Genomic DNA, 21,950 nt, shown 5'->3' on the forward strand with positions numbered 1-21,950 from the left:
TATCTTCTCTTCCCCAGCCCACTATAAAAATCCTCCCTCTCTGCATTATTGCTTCATTTCTCAGGAAGTGAGACAGCTGTCAAGAAGTCTTATCCTTAGTTATCATATTTACCCTGACTCATTTTATCTTTGACACGAACAATCAGGCTACAGAACAATAAGAGGACCTAAGCTGCAGAATCTACATACATACATAGCAGCTGACACAAACACACAAAAATGTGATGTGCCTGTGAGTGTTTGGTTATTACAGAGCAAGCTGATCCAGGACTGTAATACAAGTTGAACCTCTCTCATCCGGGACTCTCTGGTTCGACAACATCCGTGGCCCAGCAACACCACAGAGCCCCGGCCACAGAGGCTGAGAGTGGCTGAGAGCAGAGTCCGTCTGGTCATCAGCAGCCTGCAGAGCCAGTGGCCTGATGGTAGTGAGTCAAAGGAGAGGCTGTCATCCCACGAGGACGGGGTCAGGGAGCCCCTGGAACAGGAGCAGCAGTGGCCCTACACGGGGCAATGGAACCCCAGGAGCAGCTGCTACCCTACATGGGGCTGGGAGCAGAGCCCCATGAGTAGGCTGGGGGGAGCAGAGCCAGGCAGGTGGGCCAGAGGAGAGGTCAGGCCTCTGGGTTCTCCCGGAACAGCAGCCAGGAGGCCTGACCTCCACTGGCCCAGCAAATTTCCTTGTTTGGGACCACTCAGGTCCCAGACAAAGGATGTTCAACCTGTACTTTTCATGAAACAGGGAAAGATGGGGCAGGAGTGTCTGGGGGGGGGGGGGGGGGGGGGGGGGGGGGCGATCACACACAAAAAATCTGAAATGAATATTTTGGGGCAGAGGGGGGAGGAATCCCAGTAGAAATGACAATCACAAGCTAAAGGATACCTCTGACTCTTCAGAAGACAAAATGTTCACATGCACACACACAAGTATGTATTATCCATGACAAAAGATGTCACACAGAAGTAACATGACTTCTCTGAAGATAATCTGAAAACCCACATGAGCAGCTATGAAATGAATGTCATTAAAATTTTACTATTATGGATTTAGATTTGTCACTCTGGCAAATCAATTTAAGTTATTGTTTATGTCATTTTAATAGTCTCATATTACATACATTAAGTACAATTTTAAAAAGTAGTAAAACATTAGAAGACATTTAAAGAAAACTTTCTTTGTAATAAACTGGAAAATACCAATTAAACAAGACATAGATAATAGCTGAATTCAACCAGCACTCCTTGCCACAAATATATGGAATGTTTGGATAGCATATTAAATTCACTCAGAGCCCATGCCACCGAACATAAAAACAGCTTTCCCATAAATTGACTCATCTGAAAGCAGTAAGTCAAATTTTCACACTTACTGGAAGAACAGAATACAAGTGCAGCAAATCATCTCCACTTCATATTGTGAGATGACAAGAAATACATCTCCTATAGAAGAAACAACTTCCATCAAGGCAATAGGTTCTGATGGTAGAAAACCTGTACTTGTTAAGTTTATCTGCAGTTCCTAAGTGGTTACCATGTCAAGAAAGAAGAAAATTTAGTTGAGAAGATAATCCCTGCACATGGGACTGAAAGCTAAAATATAAGTGGAAAGTGCATAAGCAGAGAAAGGCCTTTGTTGAAAGATTCCCTCTTTGCTCAATTTCAGCAAGCATTCCAAAATAAGACTAGACCTAAACAGATGACTCAGGAATAGATAAAAGAATAGCTATTAGAGGGTGTGGCTGGCCAATTTTCTAAGTGGGAGTTTCTGTACAACATTGTTTTGAAGATTACTTATTTAAATATGATGTGCATCATATGATGGAGACAAGGCTCTTACAAGCTGACTAGTACTCAAAAACATTTCTAAAAACTGAATAAACCATTCCATCTAATCAGCTCTGATTATAGTTACATCAAAAGACCAAAAGTAACAGCAAAAGACCAAAAGGGGAGCAGGTCGGGGGTAGGCGGGAGAATCACATCTCTATACAGTAGTACAGGCCGAGCCAAAGAGTTTGCGGGGCCCAAGGCAAGACACTGGGAGTGGGGCCCCGGGCCTGGCTGGTGAATGGTGAATACTCAGCAGTGTGGGCCCAAGGCATTTGCCGTGCTTAACTTCCCCTAGGGCTGGGCCTGTAGTAGTATGCCACAGTCAGGAACTTCAAAAAGGCATCAAAAAATTAAAGCAACCAGCTTACCACACTCCTTCCTGTGACATAATCAAGTACTACAAATATATGGCTGAATAAGTCTTATTTTCCCAGAAAGGCTGCATATTTCAAATAGTCAGGTTGGGTATCCAAAGCAAAACAATAAGCTCACTTGTTTAACTGTAACCCTCGCCCACTCATCCTTCCGCAGGAGCTGGCAACATTTCTGCAACCCCTTCACATGAACAAGGGTATTTCCAACAAATGACACAGAAGTGATTTGCTACTTGAACAGCTATTCTAGGACCAAAGTAGGTCCCTAACAAAACCATACAGATAGTAGAAAAAAATTGTTCAGCCCATAGTAGAAGCAGCATAACCCTTCTGGATGTGAGCTACACATTTCACACTATTGGAAATACCACAAAAAGCAGAGCACTGTAATAGCAATGTAGAAAAGCTGGATTCAGAAGAATCTGACTACATGCTGATTTCAGATATTGAGCTTCCACCTACAGTAAAACAATACAATCACCACACTTTTTTCTATTATGAATAATGCTGACCCAACAATAAGTAAATTTCAAATGATGTAGCCATAACCAAAAATTACTTAAGAACAAACAGGATACAGACAATGAAGATACATAATTAGTTATGATGCAACCAACCAGGACAGCTGACTGTACCTGGAATATCTTTAAGCGCAATTTTGGATGAATTTTAAGTGAATGGGAAGCAGTCGTTGAAAGCATTCCATAATGTGTACTGATTACTCAACTTTCTTAAACTGGCTGAATTTTGTATAGTATTTTACAAAGCACACTGATAAGTTACACAGCACAAACTTTTTAAAAACATGTTTATTTACATGCAAACACACAGAGCAAGCATTCAATATATACGTACACATCAAACACTGCACTTCCTCATCCCCGGCCCCACCCCAGAGCCCACATCCCCAACCACAGTCCACCTCCCTTCCCTTCCTCCCCCACACTCCAACTCCCTACACCAGCCCAGAGCTCTTTTCTGTGCACTGAACTCCTCATTTCTGGTCCTACCTGCAGCCCACAACCCCTGCTAAATCCTGAACCCTACTTCCCTAGCCTAGTTAAAGTGAGAGATGGTCAGGGAGAGCATACAATGTAGGGAGGGGGATGGAGCAAGGAGAGGTCAGGGGTAAGGGAGCATGTCATAAGTGTTCAGTTTGTTGTGACTAGAAAGCTGAAAACCCTGCTAACCTCCAGTGTGTAGATTTACACCTGGAATCCAAAGAGCAGCAGGGCACCCAATGGATAGTGGGGAACCCAGATGGCAGCTGCCCAGCTTAAAGCAAAGACCTGGAAGCAGCCCCTCTGGGGAACTGGCTTTCTTGTCAATTTCATGATTCTATAAGGCCTATGCCTCTTGCAGAAATGGGGTTACATTGGAATAATAGGGTAATGGTTCCCAATCTTTTTTACACCATGGATCGGCAAACCCATTCACAAACTTTCAGCAGACCAGTAACATTGTACCTGCATAAAATGTTACCATAACTGATTGCGTGTTACTATTATTGCTAGATCAGATTGATTTTTTTAAAGAAATTTTGGAAATATTTGCAGACGTATTTTCTTTGTTATATGGACTTTTCTTAGGTAAAAGCATGTTCAAATGTCATTTGGAATCCTTTCAGACAGACATCTTGTACAAAAAAACACCCAAACCAACAACGAAGACAAGTTGTACAAGGCACCTTATTAGTGGCCTAAGATTCCTCTTTCATGGTGGCCTGTGTGTCTCAACCTTCACAAAGCACTGCGAGGGCCGCTACTGGGAGTGCGATCTGCTAAGAACAGGGTATTGAAGGGGTGAGAGTCCTCAGGAAAGAATATAGGCTGTAGCTGTAATGTTGGCAGGGGCAAGCCTCACCTACCCTTCACCCCCCTGTGCAAACCACAACAATGGTCATGGAAGCAGCAGCAGTAGCCCTCTTGGTTTCCTTTCTACCTATGGACAAATGTCACTAGAACTGGTACCGGGCAGTGGTCCCACTCCCACCGTGCCTCTGGATGCTTCACTGAGCTTACTGTAACCCAGCAAGGGGTTCCCCTTGCTGATCTGATCCACCTTGCTACAGGCTGGTATCTCACCTTCCTGCACTGACTCAGCCAGAAGCTCGAGTCATCCTCAGATAAAGGTTTAAAGCTCCTGAGAGCAGGGCTGCTGCCTTGAATGGCTCAGCCCAGTGGGTGTTCTCAGTTCCAAGAATGTGCATGGAACATGCTGTGTCACCGGCCCTTGCTGCTTTATTATTGCACCATGGACCAGTGCACATCTAGTTCTCTACCTGTTCTCCCATAAAGTGTGTTCCCCATCACTGGTCTGAGGGCCTCCTGCTTTACTGTGGCTGGCCCAAGAATGTGGCTGTGTCCTTCCGCCCGGCACTGGCTGCATTTCACACGTATACATAGTCACAGTTCTCCCACCGTGCGTTCTCTCCTCCCTCCCCAAGCACATCTCGCGCCATCACAGGTAGAGGCGGGTGCGAGCCCCGGTAGGGCTGCCATCTTATCTGGGTGGGGGGGTGGAGGAGGAAGGGAAGTGACTCCTGCTCTGCCTCAGCTCCAGCGCCACTGCCAGGCAAAATCATCCACCACAGCTGCTAGAGCTGGACTGCCGCAAAGAGGTGGTTCAGCTCCAGCAGCTGCCTCAAGCCTGGCGGTCAGCAGTTCCAGTCCACAGACTGGCAGTTGAGAACTGTTGCAGTAGGGCACTTAACACTGATAGGAGCAAGGCCATAATGCAGACACTGACATAAGCTGCCTTATGATGACTTCACTCTGTAGCGTAGACCAAACCTAACACAGCTGAGAAACTAAAATATATTTATTTGGGTAAAAAAGCTAGCCTAGCAGATAGCCCATTGGGCTGGAACTCAAGAGGCCCGAGCTCAGTTACCAATTCAGGCACAGTTCTTGGCCAAATCACTTAATCATACTGTGCCTCAGTTCCCCCCATCACATAGGTGGGAATAATACTTGCTTCCCTTGTTAGAGTGTTGGGAAGATCCATCAATTATTGGATCTGAACTTCCAACACTCCGGTCATCTGAAGAAGTTGGTTGTGCCCACAAAAGCTCATGACACCATCTACATGTTTTGTTAGTCTTTAAGATGCTACTAGACTATTTGTTGTTTAAGTTTTTCCTGTTACAGACTAACTCAGCTACCCCTCTGAAACCCATCAATGATTGTGAGGCATTCGTACTATAGTACCGAGGGCCTTCCAAGTAGATAGGCCCAAATATCTGAACTTCCTTCTAGCTGTACAGATGTTACAGGTGTTTTGATAATGAAATACCAGAGATATTTCACCATAACATAATTATAATGAAAATAACCTTAATCAGTTTTACAAAAAATGGATAGTTTACATAATGTTTACCTCACTGCTCTTGTTGTGTTTCATGTAATACGCTGACCAAGAAGCTGCAAGATATGTGAAAACATCAACCTGTTATTAAAGACTGGTCCAAAGTGTTTGTTTATTTTACTTTTCAAACTAAAGCGTCTCAAATTTAAGACATATCTCTGTATCAAAGTTTGTACAAGCACTTGCATAATCCTGACTGTGGCCTTTGGGTATTACAGATTGAACCTCTCTAGTCCAGCACCCTCGGGACCTGACTGGTGCCCATCCAGAGATTTTAAGCCAGACCACAGGAGGTCAATATTGTGTAGCAGCATTAAAGACACTTTGACTGCATAGTAGGCTCTTAGAAGACATTTAGAGATTAGAACTAAACAACAGCACAGAACACTGAGAACCAGGACTGGTGGCTATATCAAACATTCTGATACCATGGGAAATTTGGCCACACCAATGATAAGCGGGCATTCAGCTAACTAGAATCATGCCAGATCATGGATGTTGCTGCATTAGAGGGGTTCAATCTGTACAGCAATATAAAAATATTAAAAAGCAGAAGCTATTTTAACAAATATTGTTTAGTCACTCATTTTAAATCAACTATCTTAATGGAAGCAAGACCCAATAATTTAGAGCTAGATATTTATCATAATCATCGTTACTCATCTTTTCACTCATTTTTCACTTAATATCCAAGAAAGTTCAACGTTGCAACCCCAAATGGGAACATATACATGCGGAATTTCTGCAGGGACATTTTTATTTTCTACCCTACTGAACCACATTCATCCACCAGATAGCCCTTCTGGGCACTGAGCAAGCCTGTCAAAAGCATATTTATTAGCCAATTAGAGATAGTAAGTTTTAATATGTGAAAAAAATCTGACAAAACTGACATCTACATAGCTTCAACTATTAGACAAGAAGATTTCCAACTCTAGGTCACCAGTTCAAATTCAGTCCAGAGCATTAGTGACTTGCAGCTGTCAAGCATCCAACAGCCATTTAGAATCACAGAAAGAGTTCAGATATTAAGTTTCACTTTCATAATATAAAATTACTGAAGATTTAGAGTTAACATTTAATTTAAAAAAATAAACTACTGAATGACACCTATGCAACATGAATGTCAGGACTGGACAAAGCTAAACATACTTTGGCCAATAAACATACTTTCCTGTAAAGCTTTCTAGGTATGGGTCTTTGACCTAAGTATGTGTAGGGGAGCCTGGACAACCACCTCTTGATCAGAACAACATCATCTGCATTGTCCAGCCCTGCCTTAACCGGACTAACAATGGCTGCCTTGACCAAAGTGCGGCTTCTAACAAAGCAAACCAGGCCTGATTCAAGTCTCATGCATGAAAGCATGTAGGCCAGGCTAAGGAGGGAATGCCTTAAGCAATAGTGTGTAGGGAGTATTGGTATAGTGAAACCATGCCAAGAACATTGGGAGTAACTGGTATGTAACTGGTACTGGTACGTAACATTTCTAATAAGTGAAAATCACTGATGCAGCCACAGACGTGTCCATCAAGTATAGCATAGTTTGAATAGCAGGCGGTATCCCAAATAAGGGCATATACAATACATAAACAATTGGTAGATTTTACTAGAACTACCAAGTCTCACTTCGATTATCTTTTCTACACCTACTTTTATAGCAGTGGAAGGAATTGGGTAAAGAGTACCCACTACCTTACTCGCTGCAACTAGAAACTGTGCTTGTTCCTACCGACCAATACATTGTGGATGCCTCTGCCCGTGGAGAAACAACAAGGCTATTACCTCCTGTCTGATAATCATCTGACAATCGTAAGGTCTTAGTGGTGGAACAATGTGTGATTTATAGAAATAAGTACATGTATATCCCTATCCTTAAAATTACGTATCTTGTGTATTTGTCCTAGATGTTATATTATTATCTGTGCTAACTATCCTGTGTACTGAAATAGATCTGTGTAATCTTGCACTGCTCTCCTTTACTACTCTGTACATAATAAAGTTAACAAGAGCCTACCTGAGGTGTTTTTTACTGGCTCCTCTCATATCCAAAAGCCGAACCACATGACAGGAATTTCCATCAACTACTCAACTAGTCGATAGGCACTTCCGCATTCCTCCCACTGGGGCTCTTGTACATTTTAAAGGAGGAATGCGGAACTCCGCATGCAGCCCCAGGCTCCATGCTGTGCTGCCACTTTGAAATGCCTCATGGAGCGAGGCTGGGAGTCCCCCGCTGATCCTGGGCTCCAGTGCAGCTTTTCTGCAGAACCTGGGATCAGCTGTGTACTCCCAGAACCCAGGGTCAGCTGAGCCCCAGATCAGCTGTGCAATGCTGCTGTTTTCATGTCCCTTCCACACCCGCCTTTGCTGCCACTGACAGAGGCAGCAAGAGGGGGAATCAACTAGACGACTGACTAGCCGATAAGCATTTGCTTATCAAATAATCGACTAGTTGTTAACATACCTACTTTGACCACTTTTTCTTTTTACTAATCTCACAACCAAAATGCTGTATCACTAATATAGTGTACCTCCTTACAAACATCTATATTTCTTCTTCAGCAGTTAGATTGCAGATGAGGACTTTGAGATGTAATTTTCCTTTATCTACACCACAGATGTGATTATTTTACTTTTTTGAGATTCATTTAGTATCAAGTACTCTGTCATTGTACTCATACCTAGAATGGTTCTGATTTCCAAAAGGAAAGTAGTAAAACAAAGTTAGTGGAATTAAATCATTTTGCTAGGATATTAATTTCAAGAACCATTTGTGTGCATGGAATTTACATCCCAGAAAGAAGGGAAGTTCTCAGTCACTGAGAAATCTACACTCTAAACATATACTAAAAGTTATAACTGATCATGGAGACAGGGGAGAAGATGAAATAAGATAAAAGCGGAGCCAAAAGAGACACCATAATAATCAAAGCATTATTTACAATAATTACACCAGTTACTGTGATTCAGTTTAAATACAACATAAACAAAGCTATGTTTACCTTACAGCCATACAGACTCAGTCAATACACCACTAACAGCAGCATAATCAGTCCTTCCCATTTATCTTCCACTTACTTGAAGCACTGCTGGTCAGCCAACCAGAACCAACACTTTCCATCAAGGTATAGCTAATCTACCAGAAGCTAGGGCGAAGGAGTCTCTGGCTGCCTGTGTAATGCAACAATGCTCAGAGTAAACCAGCAGCTAGATTTATATTATGAAGAATAATGTGTGCGTAAACCAAGCGAGCAGGTAAAGTTTATATCAGACAGCTGCAGACCCACCTAGTAATTAGCAATGGATTCACTTTCAAGGAGGTTTTAGGCACAGGCACAACTAAAAATGTAGGGAGGGAAAACTAAACAAAGGAACTAGTCACAAGGTGACAGGTTGCTTTTTAGGGGCTTACTGGATTTCAAGATTTATTGGACTATAGGAATTTACTCAGCAATCCACTCAGCTGATCCTAGCCCAGAGAATGCTGACAGTTAAAGTTGTTTCACCTCAAACTCTGCCAACAACTTGTGTGACAGAGAGATAAGGAAACAGAAGAATTCTTGTTGGTATTGCTTTCAGTTAGAAGCCAACATTTATGGGCTTTGCATTTCTTTAACCAAAACAAAAGAAATTAGATGTTTAGGCTGCTGTAGGAAACACTGTCTGATAAAAATGGTGAGAATATCTGTGATTTTGGCTACCAAGTTTGCCAATGTTCTTGCCCACTTTTCCTGCTTAGATGTTTTCTTCTGCTAACCTTTTTTCCACTGTCATTGATTGACACTTAGTTGTCATATTAAAAGAAACTAGTAGTAGCAGTACTAGTATGTAATAGATTAAATAATACAGACAGAATATAACATTATAACCAGTTTAACACTTCCCTCCTGATTTGTTTTTTTTTTTTTTTCTGAAGGACAATGTTACCGTGTGCCCATATCAGAACTCCCTACTGAAAGAGGAGGCTAGGCTCTTGCCACTAGCTGCTGCTAACTTAATCAACCTATAGTGGATGTACTGTCAAACTATGCAGAGTTTTGTTTACAAATGAGAAACTGTCCATTGTTTTTTAATTAAATGTGCAAATCTCCAATTAACAAAATGCAACCATGGCAAGTTAATACCATATTTCATCATGGGACAAGTCAGCTATTTTTGTAGGATTCTTAGAGGTTTTCCTTTTTTCTCTAAGCAAAGTGACCAGTTCATTGTGCACAAACACATTCACTGCTAGAAAGCCATGTCTTCAACACGACTGCCATGCCTGCATTTCAGGTATTAGCTATGTCAGAATTAATTACCACAAAGCTTGACAAGATCCTTCACATCATTCAATGTACTTGTAAAGGCCCTGGAAAAGGGCACAGTAACAGATCCTGTGCAGGTCAGCAAGGCCTGTACTTCTGCTGACAAGCCTTTCAATAAATCGCTGCCCCATAATCACTGGCTAGCAGGCCACTAAGTATACTGTCAAGTTTTCAGTTACCTGAGATGCACAAAAACTAAAATGTCAGCTTTATGACTAAATGTTTCATTTGAAAAATTCCATGAGCATCATCTCATTAAGATGGCACTGTGTATGTAACCCTGAACAATAGATTAGCTTGACATGGTATTTGCTTCTTACTATTCTACTAAGCTTTACATTTAATTAAATAACCATATTTAACAACAGCTGCATATCAAGAAAGTGGCATCTCCAGATTGATAGTTTTTTCATTAGTAACCTACTTCCCATCCTTTTTCCAGTCCCCAAGCTTTTCCATGGATGCAAATGTGTGAAACAATCATTGACTTGCATGGACTGACATTGCACTGAGTACGGTAGCTATTTTCCAAAAAACATTGTTTTGTTACCTATTATAACATCTCATTGGCAGTTATGGTCCTGAGCAACTAAGCTCTAGAGATGAGATTTCTAAGTAAAAAGGAGGAGACAAACAGGTTATTCTGATAAAATGTCTTTCCTTCTTTATTCCTGAAGAAAGTGCATTGTTGTGATTAATATGGTGTCTTCCTTTCACATGCTCTTATGATTTCATGGTTTTTTACATTTCCCATAAAAATTGTGTTCAATATTAGAACTTTATATCTGCAATTCTAGAAATTCTAGCTTCATAAGCTTAACTTGAGCTTGAAGTTCAAAATATGGATTTGTGAAGACAATAAGAGGTAGGACTTGGTTGGTCTTTGATATTTTGAAGAGGACCCACAGAGATCATCTTTCCAAAAGAGCTCCAATGTATTATTGAGATCTTAAATTGGCCTGATGTTTTTCTCTATTAATTTGGAATATATCTGAAATATAGTAAATTCCTTTTTTAAAATTTGCCATTAAAAATGAAAGCTATAGAATACTGTATTTAATATATATTTCAATGAAGTTTTTAGTATGTATTCCCAAACTAAAAAAAAAAAAAAAAAAAGTACGGACCTGTTAACAGAGCACAAGTATAAAATATTAACACTATAAAAACACTTAAGTTTCAGTCAGTCTCCCTTTCATGAAAAACAGAAGCAAATTCTTTATTCCAGATTTAAACTGCTGGATCTTTGTGGATGATCAACAAGTTGCTAGACTGTGACTGTGCTGAAATACAGTCCAACATATTTACATATTGCAAAATGCTACCCTGTAAGTCAATTATACAAAAAACTTCTCCCATCCAACTATAAAAAGTTACCTTAAGTAAAATATAGATATATATCCCTTCAATCTGCCACTGAAAATATATTTGCCTGTGACAGACATTTTAAAGGTTAGAGTTTGCACATTCATCCAATTAAGAAGGCAGAATCAGAATGTGGTTCAGGGTAAAGTACATTAGTATGTCTGACTGGCAAAATTCCACTATAAACCAGAATGGTTAGAATACTTATGGGAGAGGGGTCCCAGCTCTACTTGTGCTACAATCAGCTCACCTCCCCGGATGGAGAGAAGCTAGGAGGCAAGCTAAATTAAACCTTTGGAGGAAGATCAGAGAAGGCTGTGAAGAACCAGATATAAGAGGCAGCCATAGGTTTTCTCCAAAAGGAGAAGACAGGCTCCAAGAAGCCCTGGATAATAAAGGCAAGCAAGAACGCCAAAGACAAGATAGAAGAGGCTCAGCAGAGAAACTGAACAGAGTATGCTGACGAATGTCTGAAATTTAAGAAAACAGACTGTCAAAGTCTGTTTGATAATACTGGGGAGACATATGTGCTTCATATTTACTAAGGACAATGGTATTCTAGGAACCAGGCTGGAAGGCCACAACACAGGCTGGCAGGCAATGCCAGTTAAGGTGACTTCAGGAAACATCTGAGCCAAAAGTTTTGTATTCCTTTTGAACTTTATATCAATAAACAAAGACCCAAGAAAGGGTGTTGCCACTGCATACCTGAAAGTCTTTGTTGGGTTACTAAGGAAGGGAAACTGAGGCAACATGTGTGAACTGAGACCAGAGAAAGGTGGCACAGCAAACACTGGGATATATGCTATATTCTTATACATGTAGAAGGGGAGGAAAACTCTTACAGAATTATAATTCTATAATTTAAAAGTCATTAATAGAAAGAGCTGGAACAGCAGTTCTGTTACCATTAATATTCACAGGCTTCCTTGCTTCAGCTACAATAAGCACACCTGAGCTGGGGAAGGGAAACTTTCATAACCAAGATATTAGGGATGTGAAGGACTAGTTGACTATCTGATAAGCAAATGCTTATCGGATTGCCAACATGCTGGTCGACTAGTTGCGCCCCCTCCCTTGCTGCCTCTTTCAGAAAGAGACAGTGAGGAGGCGGGGGGTAAAGAGGAGGAGGTACTTCAAAGCATCAGTGCTGTCTGAAGCATGGGGCCAGACCCCAGGCTCCACGCAGTGCTGCCACATTGAAGTGCCACATGCAGCCTGGGGCCAGCTGAGGTGTCCACAGACTGCACGTGGCATTTCAAAGCAGCTGCACCACAGGGAGCCCAGAATCAGCTGGGGACTCCCCCACTGATCCTGGGATGCACGTGGCACTGCCGCTTTGAAAAGCCACAGAGAGCATGGCGTCAGGCTCCTTGCAGCTTTTCAAAGTGGCAGTGCTGTGTGGAGCCCAGGATCAGCTGGGGACTCCCTTGTTGACCCGTGGCTCCGTGCAGTGCTGCTGCTCTGAAATGCTGTGGGGAGCCCAGCATCAGGCTGCACTCAGCATTTCAAAGCAGCAGCGCCGCATGGAGCCCAGGATAAACAGGAGTCACCAACTGAACCCAGGCTCCCTGTGGCGCTGCCATTTGGAAATGTCGCATGCAGCCTGAGGACACCCCATCTGGCCCCAGGCCGCAAGCAGTGTTTCAAAGTTGGCAGCAAATGAAACGACTATTCGATTAGTAAATCGATATTTAACATCCTCATCAGATATATGGAAAAGGCATACATGTTTAAGGCATAGGAAAGTAATGTATGCATCTGGGGGGAAAAAAGACTGATGTGGGTAGGATCTAACTGAAACACAACATTCTGAAAATTCTGCTGTGCATCTTTAAGTTGTTTCTTTTAAATTTTTGCCTAAGGTCATTTTCTCACTTGCATGATTGCAGTCTTTTTGGACTAAGGGGAAAAAAAACCTATTCACTTTCTTCTCACCAACATCCAGTGTTTACTTACGTGCCAAGCAACTTGATATGACTGTGTTATCTTTATCTATGAAAAAACAATTTGTATGTATACAAAGTGCCATATATACAAACACCAAAGTTTGTATTGTTTCTACAATACAAATAAAAGCTAATAATTAAGGGAGAGAACTTTTAAAAAGCTTACTTTTGAAGTACAGACACAGAAACTGTTAAAAAAGTTATTATACAGAAAAAGCTCATTTACAGAATGCACCAGTGCCTAGTGTCACAAATAGCTGGCCTGTGCACAATTTAAAGGACACTTTAGAAAATATGTTGGAAGTAAGAAAAGGGAAAAGAAAATAAGGCAGACAAATGATAGTGCAAATGTAACCACCACCAAGGCGGATTTGAACCTAGGAAGCTGACTCTAGGAGCCTCTACCCTCTGAGCTAAAAGCCAGCTCGCTCCCAACCCATGCTGTAGAGGTCTCTTGATCTTAACTGTTGCAGTGGTCTAGGTGCCTCTTGCAGTACTCAGTAACCACACCTAGGTGTGTGGGTTACACAAGGCCATTCAAAAATCTTAAACATGAAGGAGAACTTTGCAATCAATAAGCACTTGGAATATGGGCTCCTGCAATCAAGATGCAATAACCTAGCCATAACTAAACAAGCACATACAGTAGTAAAAAACTGGATACAGGCAGTCCCCGGGTTACGTACAAGATAGGGACTGTAGGTTTGTTCTTAAGTTGAATCTGTATGTAAGTCGGAACTGGCGTCCAGATTCAGCCGCTGCTGAAACTGACCGCCAGTTCTGACTTACATACAGATTCAACTTAAGAACCCCAAGCTTCCCCAAGTCAGCTGCTGCTGAAACTGATCAGCGCTGATTCCAGGAAGCCTGAGGCAGAGCAACTCTGCCTCGGGCTTCCTGTAATCAGCGCTGGTCAGTTTCAGCAGCGGCTGACTTGGGGACGCCTGGGGCAGAGCAGCTGGGGTGCTGCTGGGTTGCTCCAGTAGCACCGCTCCTCCGCGCTACTGGACCAACCCAGCAGCACTCCAGCTGCTCTGCCCCAGGCGTCCTGATTCAGCCACTGCTGAAACTGACCAGCAGCGGCTGAATCAGGACCTGGGGCAGAGCAGCTGGGGTGCTGCCGGGTTGGTCCAGTAGTGCCCAGAGCGGGCGCTGCAGGACCAATCCGCAGCGCCCTAGCTGCTCTGCTCCAGGGTCCAAAACAAAAGCCTGGTCTGCTGGAGGGGGGGGGGCACACTAGCCACGCCCCCCCCCCCCAGCAGACCAGGGACACGGGGAGCAGAGCCGCAGCGGCAGCGGGGTGCTGCGCCTCTGAGGCTTTGCTCTGGCAAAGTCTCAGAGGCGCGGGACCCCTCCCCCCCCCGCGGCTGCGGCTTGAGTCCCGGTGCCTGTGGTCTGCTGGGGACCGTCCCCAGCAGACCACAGGCACCGGGACTCAAGCGGCAGCAGCGGCGGTTCCCCGCGCTTCTGAGGCTTTGCTCTGGCAAAGCCTCAGAAGCGCGGGAACCCGCCCAGTGCCTCTGGTCTGCTGGAGACGGTCTCCAGCAGACCAGGGGCACTGGAGCAGCTTACGAACGGGGCTCTCTCACCCCGGAGCTCGCAGGTAGCAATCCGCTACCTCGACCTCCGGGGCGAGAAAACCCCGTTCGTAAGTGCGGATCCGACATAAGTCAGATCCGTGTAAGTCGGGGACTGCCTGTATAAATAAAAAACTCAGACACTGTATATAAAACCGCAACCACATCATGCCTACACTTTTAATATTAGAACAAATATTGTCAAACAAATTGCCCAGGAAATGTTACTCAATGTTACAATACCACATTAAGAATTTTTAGTTGGGTATACTTTCATAAATTTGTAAGGCACTTTTGTATTTGTTGTTTCCTGATGATTACATATAGATTATACAAATATCTGTACAGGCAGTCCCCGAGTTACGCGGATCCGACTTATGTCGGATCCACAGTTACGAACGGGGATTTTCTCGCCCCGGAGGACTGGAGCGGCGGGACGCCCGGTCCCGCCGCCCGCCTCCTCTGGGGCGAGAAAAGCTGCTCCCTGTCTCCCTGGTCTGCTGGGGGAGCCAGTAGACCAGGGAGACACTGAGCAAAGCGGCGAAGGACCCGGGGCCAGACACGCGGCGCTTCCAGCTGATCTGGAATCAGGACTCCTGGGGCAGAGCAGCTGGGGTGCTTCCAGATCAGCACCGCGGGTCCGGCCCAGGTCCTCCGCCGCTTTGCTCCTTGTCTCCCTGGTCTGCAGACCAGGGAGACGCTGAGCGAAGCGGCGGAAGACCCGGGCCGGACCAGTGGCGCTTCCAGATCAGCGCCGCGGATCTGGCCCGGGTCCTCCGCCGCTTTGCTCCGCGTCTCCCTGGTCTGCTGGGGGGGGGGGGAACACAGCTAGTGCCCCCCCCCAGCAGACCAGGGAGACGTGGAGCAAAGCCCGGGGCCTGTGGTAGAGCAGGTGGGGTGCTGCCGGTTGGTCCCGCAGCACCGCTCCTTGGCACTACTGGACCAACCCGGCAGCACCCCAGCTGATCTGCCCCAGGAGTCCTGATTCAGCCGCTGCTGATCAGTTTCAGCAGCGGCTGAATCAGGACTCCTGGGGCAGAGCAGCTGGGGTGCTGCTGGGTTGGTCCAGTAGCGCCGAGGAGCGGCCGCGCTACTGGACCAACCCAGCAGCACCTCAGCTGCTCTGCCCCAGGCGTCCCCAAGTCAGCCGCTGCTGAAACTGACCAGCGGCTGACTACAGGAAGCCCGAGGCAGAGTTGCTCTGCCCCGGGCTTCCTGGAATCAGCTGCTGATCAGTTTCAGCAGCAGCTGACTTGGGGACGCCTGGGGTTCTTAAGTTGAATCTGTATGTAAGTCGGAACTGGTGTCCAGATTCAGCCGCTATTGAAACTGATCAGTTTCAGCAGCTGCTGAATCTAGATGCCAGTTCCGACTTACATACAGATTCAACTTAAGAACAAACCTACAGTCCCTATCTTGTATGTAACCCGGGGACTGCCTGTACAATGGAAATGATAGCTATTCTTCCTACTGACAGTTCCAAGGAAGAATTGTAGGCAGAATAGATATGGTCCTAAAATTAATTGCCAAGGGATTTGGCAATGAAAAAGTAAACAGATTCTGGGCAGCTATTACTGATCTAACGCAACAGTCAGCTAATGCTCCGATAAATAAGATTTAAGCCACACCTAACAATCTCATTTCAAATCCTGAAGTATAACTCATAACTACACGACTTGAGGATCTGACTCTGTAAAGTTCACAAGAAATAAAGCAAAAAGAGGGCCACATACACTCTGAATTCCCAGTGGACCCCAAAGAGGCCATTCTTTGGGGGGGTATGACTTCTTCCCTCTCATTCTTTGACATTTAAACAAGAGGACAACAAAGACAGGGGCTATCTAATCTTTTTGACAGAGACCCTTGCTTCTTCCCCCAAAATACATCTGTGGACAGGGGAGTTAGAGCCATGATGGCAGCAGCAAGAACTCCCAACACAGGGTTTCCACAGAAAGGGCTCTAGGCTCCCAAGATCCCACTTGAAAATGCTATAGAATCTGCCCCCAAACTACATGAATTAGGACAGTGGTTCTCAAACGTTTCGGCATTATGCCCCCTTTTTGATGTTTGAGAAACCCTCACACCCCACCCCAAAATTGCAGCAAAACTTGTTGGAAAAAAAGGGGGGGGGAGCGGAAGAACTGACCAGGGCTGAAAAACAGTCCGGGCCAGTGTAAAAAAAGGGTGCCAGTACACCAGGGGAAAAGTAGTTGGTCTTTTAAGAGCAGAACAGTCACTGCCCTTTTACGGTGGCCATTTTGAAGTTTGCCCAGGACACTCTATCCTCCCTCCGCTCCAGCCAGTCCGAGCAGCACATGTTCCGGCGGACGCCCAAGCCAGGAAAAACAGAAAATACCGGACAGTTCACATGGTATTTTCTGAATTTTTTTACCGGACAGTCAGGGTTCTTTCTTGGGGGAGGGAACTGACTGGGGAGTGGGAGGCTGGGTTGCCTCGTGCCCCCCTGGAATTTCTTCATGCCCCCCAGGGGGCATGCCCCCCAGTTTGGGAACCTATGAATTAGAAGGTTCCTAGAAAGAAGATGGCAAGGTTTCAGAAATCACCACCTTCTTTCCAGAAACCTCATCATTCTTCATAGCTGATGTGAACTATCGCATGGTTATTATCACTGCTTATATTGATCTACATGGTGATACACAGTTCGTATTAGGAATTTCTATGGTTCTCATTACCATTTTTAAAACCAACTTATAAGACAAATTTAAAGTCATATTAAATGTGCATTTAATTCCTTAAGTCACAAGAAACTGTAGTGATACTTGCTTATTTTGAAGCAATTCTAGATAAACTGTGAATGAATTACTTCATACCCAAGGGCTAGTCCTGGTCTAAATGAACCAGCCCTACTACACCCTCTGATTTGATATGGACTTTCCCCTCTCCTCATGTGTGCTCCAGCAGACAAAGTTACGACTAAAGAAGGAAATCTGGGCTTTTTGCACATATTTGACTAGTCTCATTGACTTTAAAAGTGACTGAAAATGAATCCCACTGGCTAAATCCCCCATCCCAGCAAGACTGTGGTAGGCCATAAATGCTGCAACTTTTTTATGAGGGTCAAAGATGCGTGAAGCTACAAAAGAGGATGTCTCTCCATATTGGCTCTGTAGGCATGTGGAAGGAAGGTAAATGGACAGGATAGGTCAGGAGTGTCTGCACTGGTGAAATCTACTCATAGAACACAGATATTACTGTGGTGAGCAATACAATAACAGCATTAGGATTTTTTGGGTCAGCATGCAAAACAAAGTTTTGGTCATCCCACATCAGTAACAAATTTCTATTCAGTGAAATCATATGACTGGAAACTTTGGACATGACTTAATAATAAGGCAATTCTCTAAAGTCTGACCAAATTGGAACAGACTAAAGTGGGGATGAAGAGAAAACAGGAAAATTACTCTTGCAGAAACTCCACGTGCAAAACTAATTTGCTCTGGCATTGTACAAAGGTTAAGGATTAAGAATTTAGGCAGAAGCAATCATCATCTTTTTGGAAGGAGTTACAATACGTTCCAGGGTAACATTAAAATTAAAACGATTATGATGTCTTCTTCATTTCAACTGTGAGTGTTCCTACAGCAAATGATTTGTTGTTTGTGTGATAGCCACTCAGATGGTGTTGATCTAAAATGAAACTAACTTTTTCAAGAAAGCAAAAGAAGAGAGGGGAATCTAAAATCTAATCTTTTCAGCCTAAAAATATAAAAAGGCAGAGTATTCTAGTCCACTGAGTACAAGGAGAAGGGTTTCCTACTTACTAACTCCAACACTGATAGATTTGCTGGTTGACTATGGGTAAATTACCTTCTTTGTGTCTCACTTCAGCCATCTGCAAGATGACTCACAGTTCATCTACCTCACAGGCTACTGAGAGGTTTAATCAATCTCTCTAAAATTGTTTAACATTGTTTTAGCATTTCTATATGAAAATAAAATAAAAAAAACAATTTAAGATTCTCAGTCAAAAAAAGGTGTTACAATATATACACTTGATTCATAACATGACTATTACAAATGAAACAAACAAAATCATTATCAGTCATTTAAAATGGGTGTGGACCCAGGCAAACCCTGGCTCAATGTTTACATTAAAAAGTATCTCACCAATCATTTGTTATTTCCATTTCAGGCTGGTATTACTTCCAATGGGAGTAGTAACTGTAGTTTCCTGTCCAGATTTTATGTACATACCAATAATACACCTCCAAGCTGTACATTACTTTATTACAGATTAAAATGAAAACAGAGAGGGACTGAAATTCTTTGTAGTTCACCTACATCACTGATACTAAATAATAGAACATACCGAACCACTAACTAGTAAAACCCCTACAATAGTTATGCACAATAGGGTAAGTAAAGAACAAAATGAGTGTACTAACTCTAAATTTCCTTATTTTTGCCCATTAGTTATTTTTTTGGATGCTCAAGCCATTTTCTATGTCTGTAGCCTCCAAACATATAAAACAGGGTGACCGGACAACAAAATGTCAGATGAAATTCTATGTTGATAAATGCACATTAATGCACATTGCAAAATAATCCCAACTAGACAGGCAAAATGATGGGGTCTAAATCAGCTGTTACTACTCAAGAAGGATCTTGGAGTCACAGCTTTTTTTAAACATCCACTTGATGTTCAACAGTCAAAAAGTTAATGTTAGGAACCATTGGGAAAGGGAAAGATAATAAAAACAGTGACTATCATAATGTCACTATATACCAATAGTATGTCCACATTTTGATTAGTGTGTGCAGTTCTGGTCACCCCATTTCAAAAAGGATAAAGTGAATAAGAAAGTGGTATTTGTCCCATCACATAACATGAACTAGAGATCACCCAATGAAATTAACAAGCAGTAGGTTTAACAACAAACAAAAGGAAGTACTTCTTTGCACAAAAGTCAGCCCATGGAACTCATTATCAGTGGATGTTGGGAGTGCCAAAAATATAACTGGATCCAAAAAAGAATTAGATAAGTTCACAGAGGATAAGACCATCAATGACTATTAGCCACGGTGATCCAAGATGTGCTCTGGTGCATCTTAAGCTTCTGACTGAGAATGCTGCAAATGGACAACAGGGGATGGATCACTTGATGATTATCTTATTCTGTTCATTCCCTTTGAAGCGTCTGGCCTGTCTTAGAAGACATGATACTGGGCTAGATGGACCATAGAACTAACTCAGTATGGCAGTCCTTATGTTCCTATGTAATTATAACAGTAATAACACTTCGTACTTCTGCGAAAAGGTTCTCAAAAGCACTGAACAATCTCAACAGCTCTAAGGCATGTACCATATCATCCCCATTTTACAGTCAGGAAAAAATGATAAAAAGCCAGAAACTAAGCAGTGCCCTCCTTGAAAGTGGCTTAAACCCTTCTCATGGCAAAATGGGTAACGCAAGTCAAAAATCATACAATATTAGAAGCTGATAACAGTGAAATTCTTGTTGAGGCTACACTCTACATTGGTACCACTGGTGAAGCTGCACTGATGTTAGTAATGGTGAATTTGAAAAGAAACACTAGACTTGTAAACCAGGCCTACAGGAACCAGAGCAACAGGCACTGATAAGTTTCTCATGAATGAGAGACTATGAACAGAAGATGAGAGGAAACTAAACAGAAATATATATCTTTTCTATTAAAAAAAACAAAAAAGAGACAATATATCAAAGGAGGAGGAGAGAGAGAGAACAAGAACACAGAAGATATATACATGGAGATAGGGAGTAAACAGCAACGGGATGCAGAAGAATGACATGAGCTGGGAAGTAGCAGAGAGATTTCTAATCGCCAGACTAGCAGAAGGGAGAGATCCCATGTCTCCTCTTCCCTCCAAGTTTGGAAGCACTCTTTTCCAAATAAATTCCATAATGACTCCACCTTAGTTCCTATACTTATCACTTCTGGAATTCCAACCAGTTCCGCCCATGCAGTGACTCAAACTGAAATCTCAACAGCTGTTCTTATCTCTCTCAACTACTACACTAATAATAGTTTTCAGGAAGCAATGTTCCAATGAGAGCAATGCTGAATAATCTTATGATATGAGAGGCTAACTCCTGACCATTAACAAAATATAATTTTTCCATTAAAAAAAAAGAACCACCACATCAAGCGTGTCTGTGAGGCAGAGGCTTTCACAGACCAAATTCTAGAAATTTCTTTAGGGCTAAAAGTTCCAATTCTTTTCAAAGTCGCTTATTTATTTTCAAACGAGAGCCTCCAAGTGGCAGAATATTTCTTCCAAATGACTTTCTAGGTCAGGGATGGCCAAACTCACAGCTCCTTAGCTGCATGCAGCTCTTTTATAGTTAAAGTGTAGTTCAGAGCTCGCCCCACCCCAGGTCAAGCCTATTCTCTACCTACCATATTGGTGGGAAAATCTGGGCTTTTGCCTTGTGGATGCGTGGTGAAGCTAAGGGCTTCTGCCAGAGACAACTGGTGCCTGCTAAGAGTGAGGGTTTACTCTCAGAAACCCCAACATGAAACACCCAGGTGTTAGAGAAGGGGTGGGCAATAACTCAGCAGTGAACCACTAGGCTAAGCTAATATTTACCTGCCACTGCTATATTTATAGGGTTGCCAGGTGTCCAATTTTGAACTGGACAGTCCAGAATTTGAGATTTCTGTTCGGGAAACAAACTGAGAAAAATATTACTGAGAAAATATAAATGTCCGGTATTTTCTAAATAAGATGTAATGTAGATTGTGATGTAATATCAAGTGTGTCTGGTATTTTTGTTGAAACCGTCTGGCAACCCTATAAATTTACCTGCAGGGTGGCAGGTACTGGAGGTCACAGCTCCTGTTGCCGGGAATGGCAATCCACAGCCAATGGGAGCTGCAATCGATAGTATCTGCAACCACAAAGGTAAATATAGCAGTGGGGCACGGACCAGGAGCTAACCTTGCCAGATGGTATCCAGCTGGTATTTGCCCACTCCTGTGTTAGAGCTATATGGAGAGGAAGCCGCAAACAGCTGGGAATTGCAAGGAGGAGCCAGTGCTTGCACTCTGTGGGGAAAGGCAGGAGAAAATGTAGGGTCTCTCCCCATAGCTCCCAGCTTTTTGGCAGCTCCATCAGGTGCAGTTTAGGGAGGGGACCCTGCAGCACCACATGACCAAGTGCGGCCAATGCATTGC

General features: G+C 43.3%; 1 protein-coding gene across 5 annotated transcripts in view; it reads right to left on the minus strand.

The window, feature by feature from the left end:
- Nucleotides 1–21,950, minus strand: part of ARHGAP10 (Rho GTPase activating protein 10) — a 275,716-nt gene that overhangs the window by 238,812 nt on the left and 14,954 nt on the right. Inside the window, exon 1 of one of the 5 annotated variants that reach the window (XM_075930010.2) lies at nt 8,652–10,894. The exons of the other annotated variants lie outside the window; for them this stretch is intronic. Coding sequence (XP_075786125.2) covers nt 8,652–8,694 — 43 coding nt within the window. The 5' untranslated portion in view covers nt 8,695–10,894. Of the gene's footprint in view, nt 1–8,651; nt 10,895–21,950 lie in introns of those variants that run through there. 5 annotated transcript variants of the gene reach the window in all.

The sequence above is a fragment of the Pelodiscus sinensis genome, chromosome 4, assembly GCF_052426305.1.
Source record: "Pelodiscus sinensis isolate ZL-2025 chromosome 4, ASM5242630v1, whole genome shotgun sequence".
Lineage (NCBI taxonomy): Eukaryota > Metazoa > Chordata > Testudines > Trionychidae > Pelodiscus > Pelodiscus sinensis.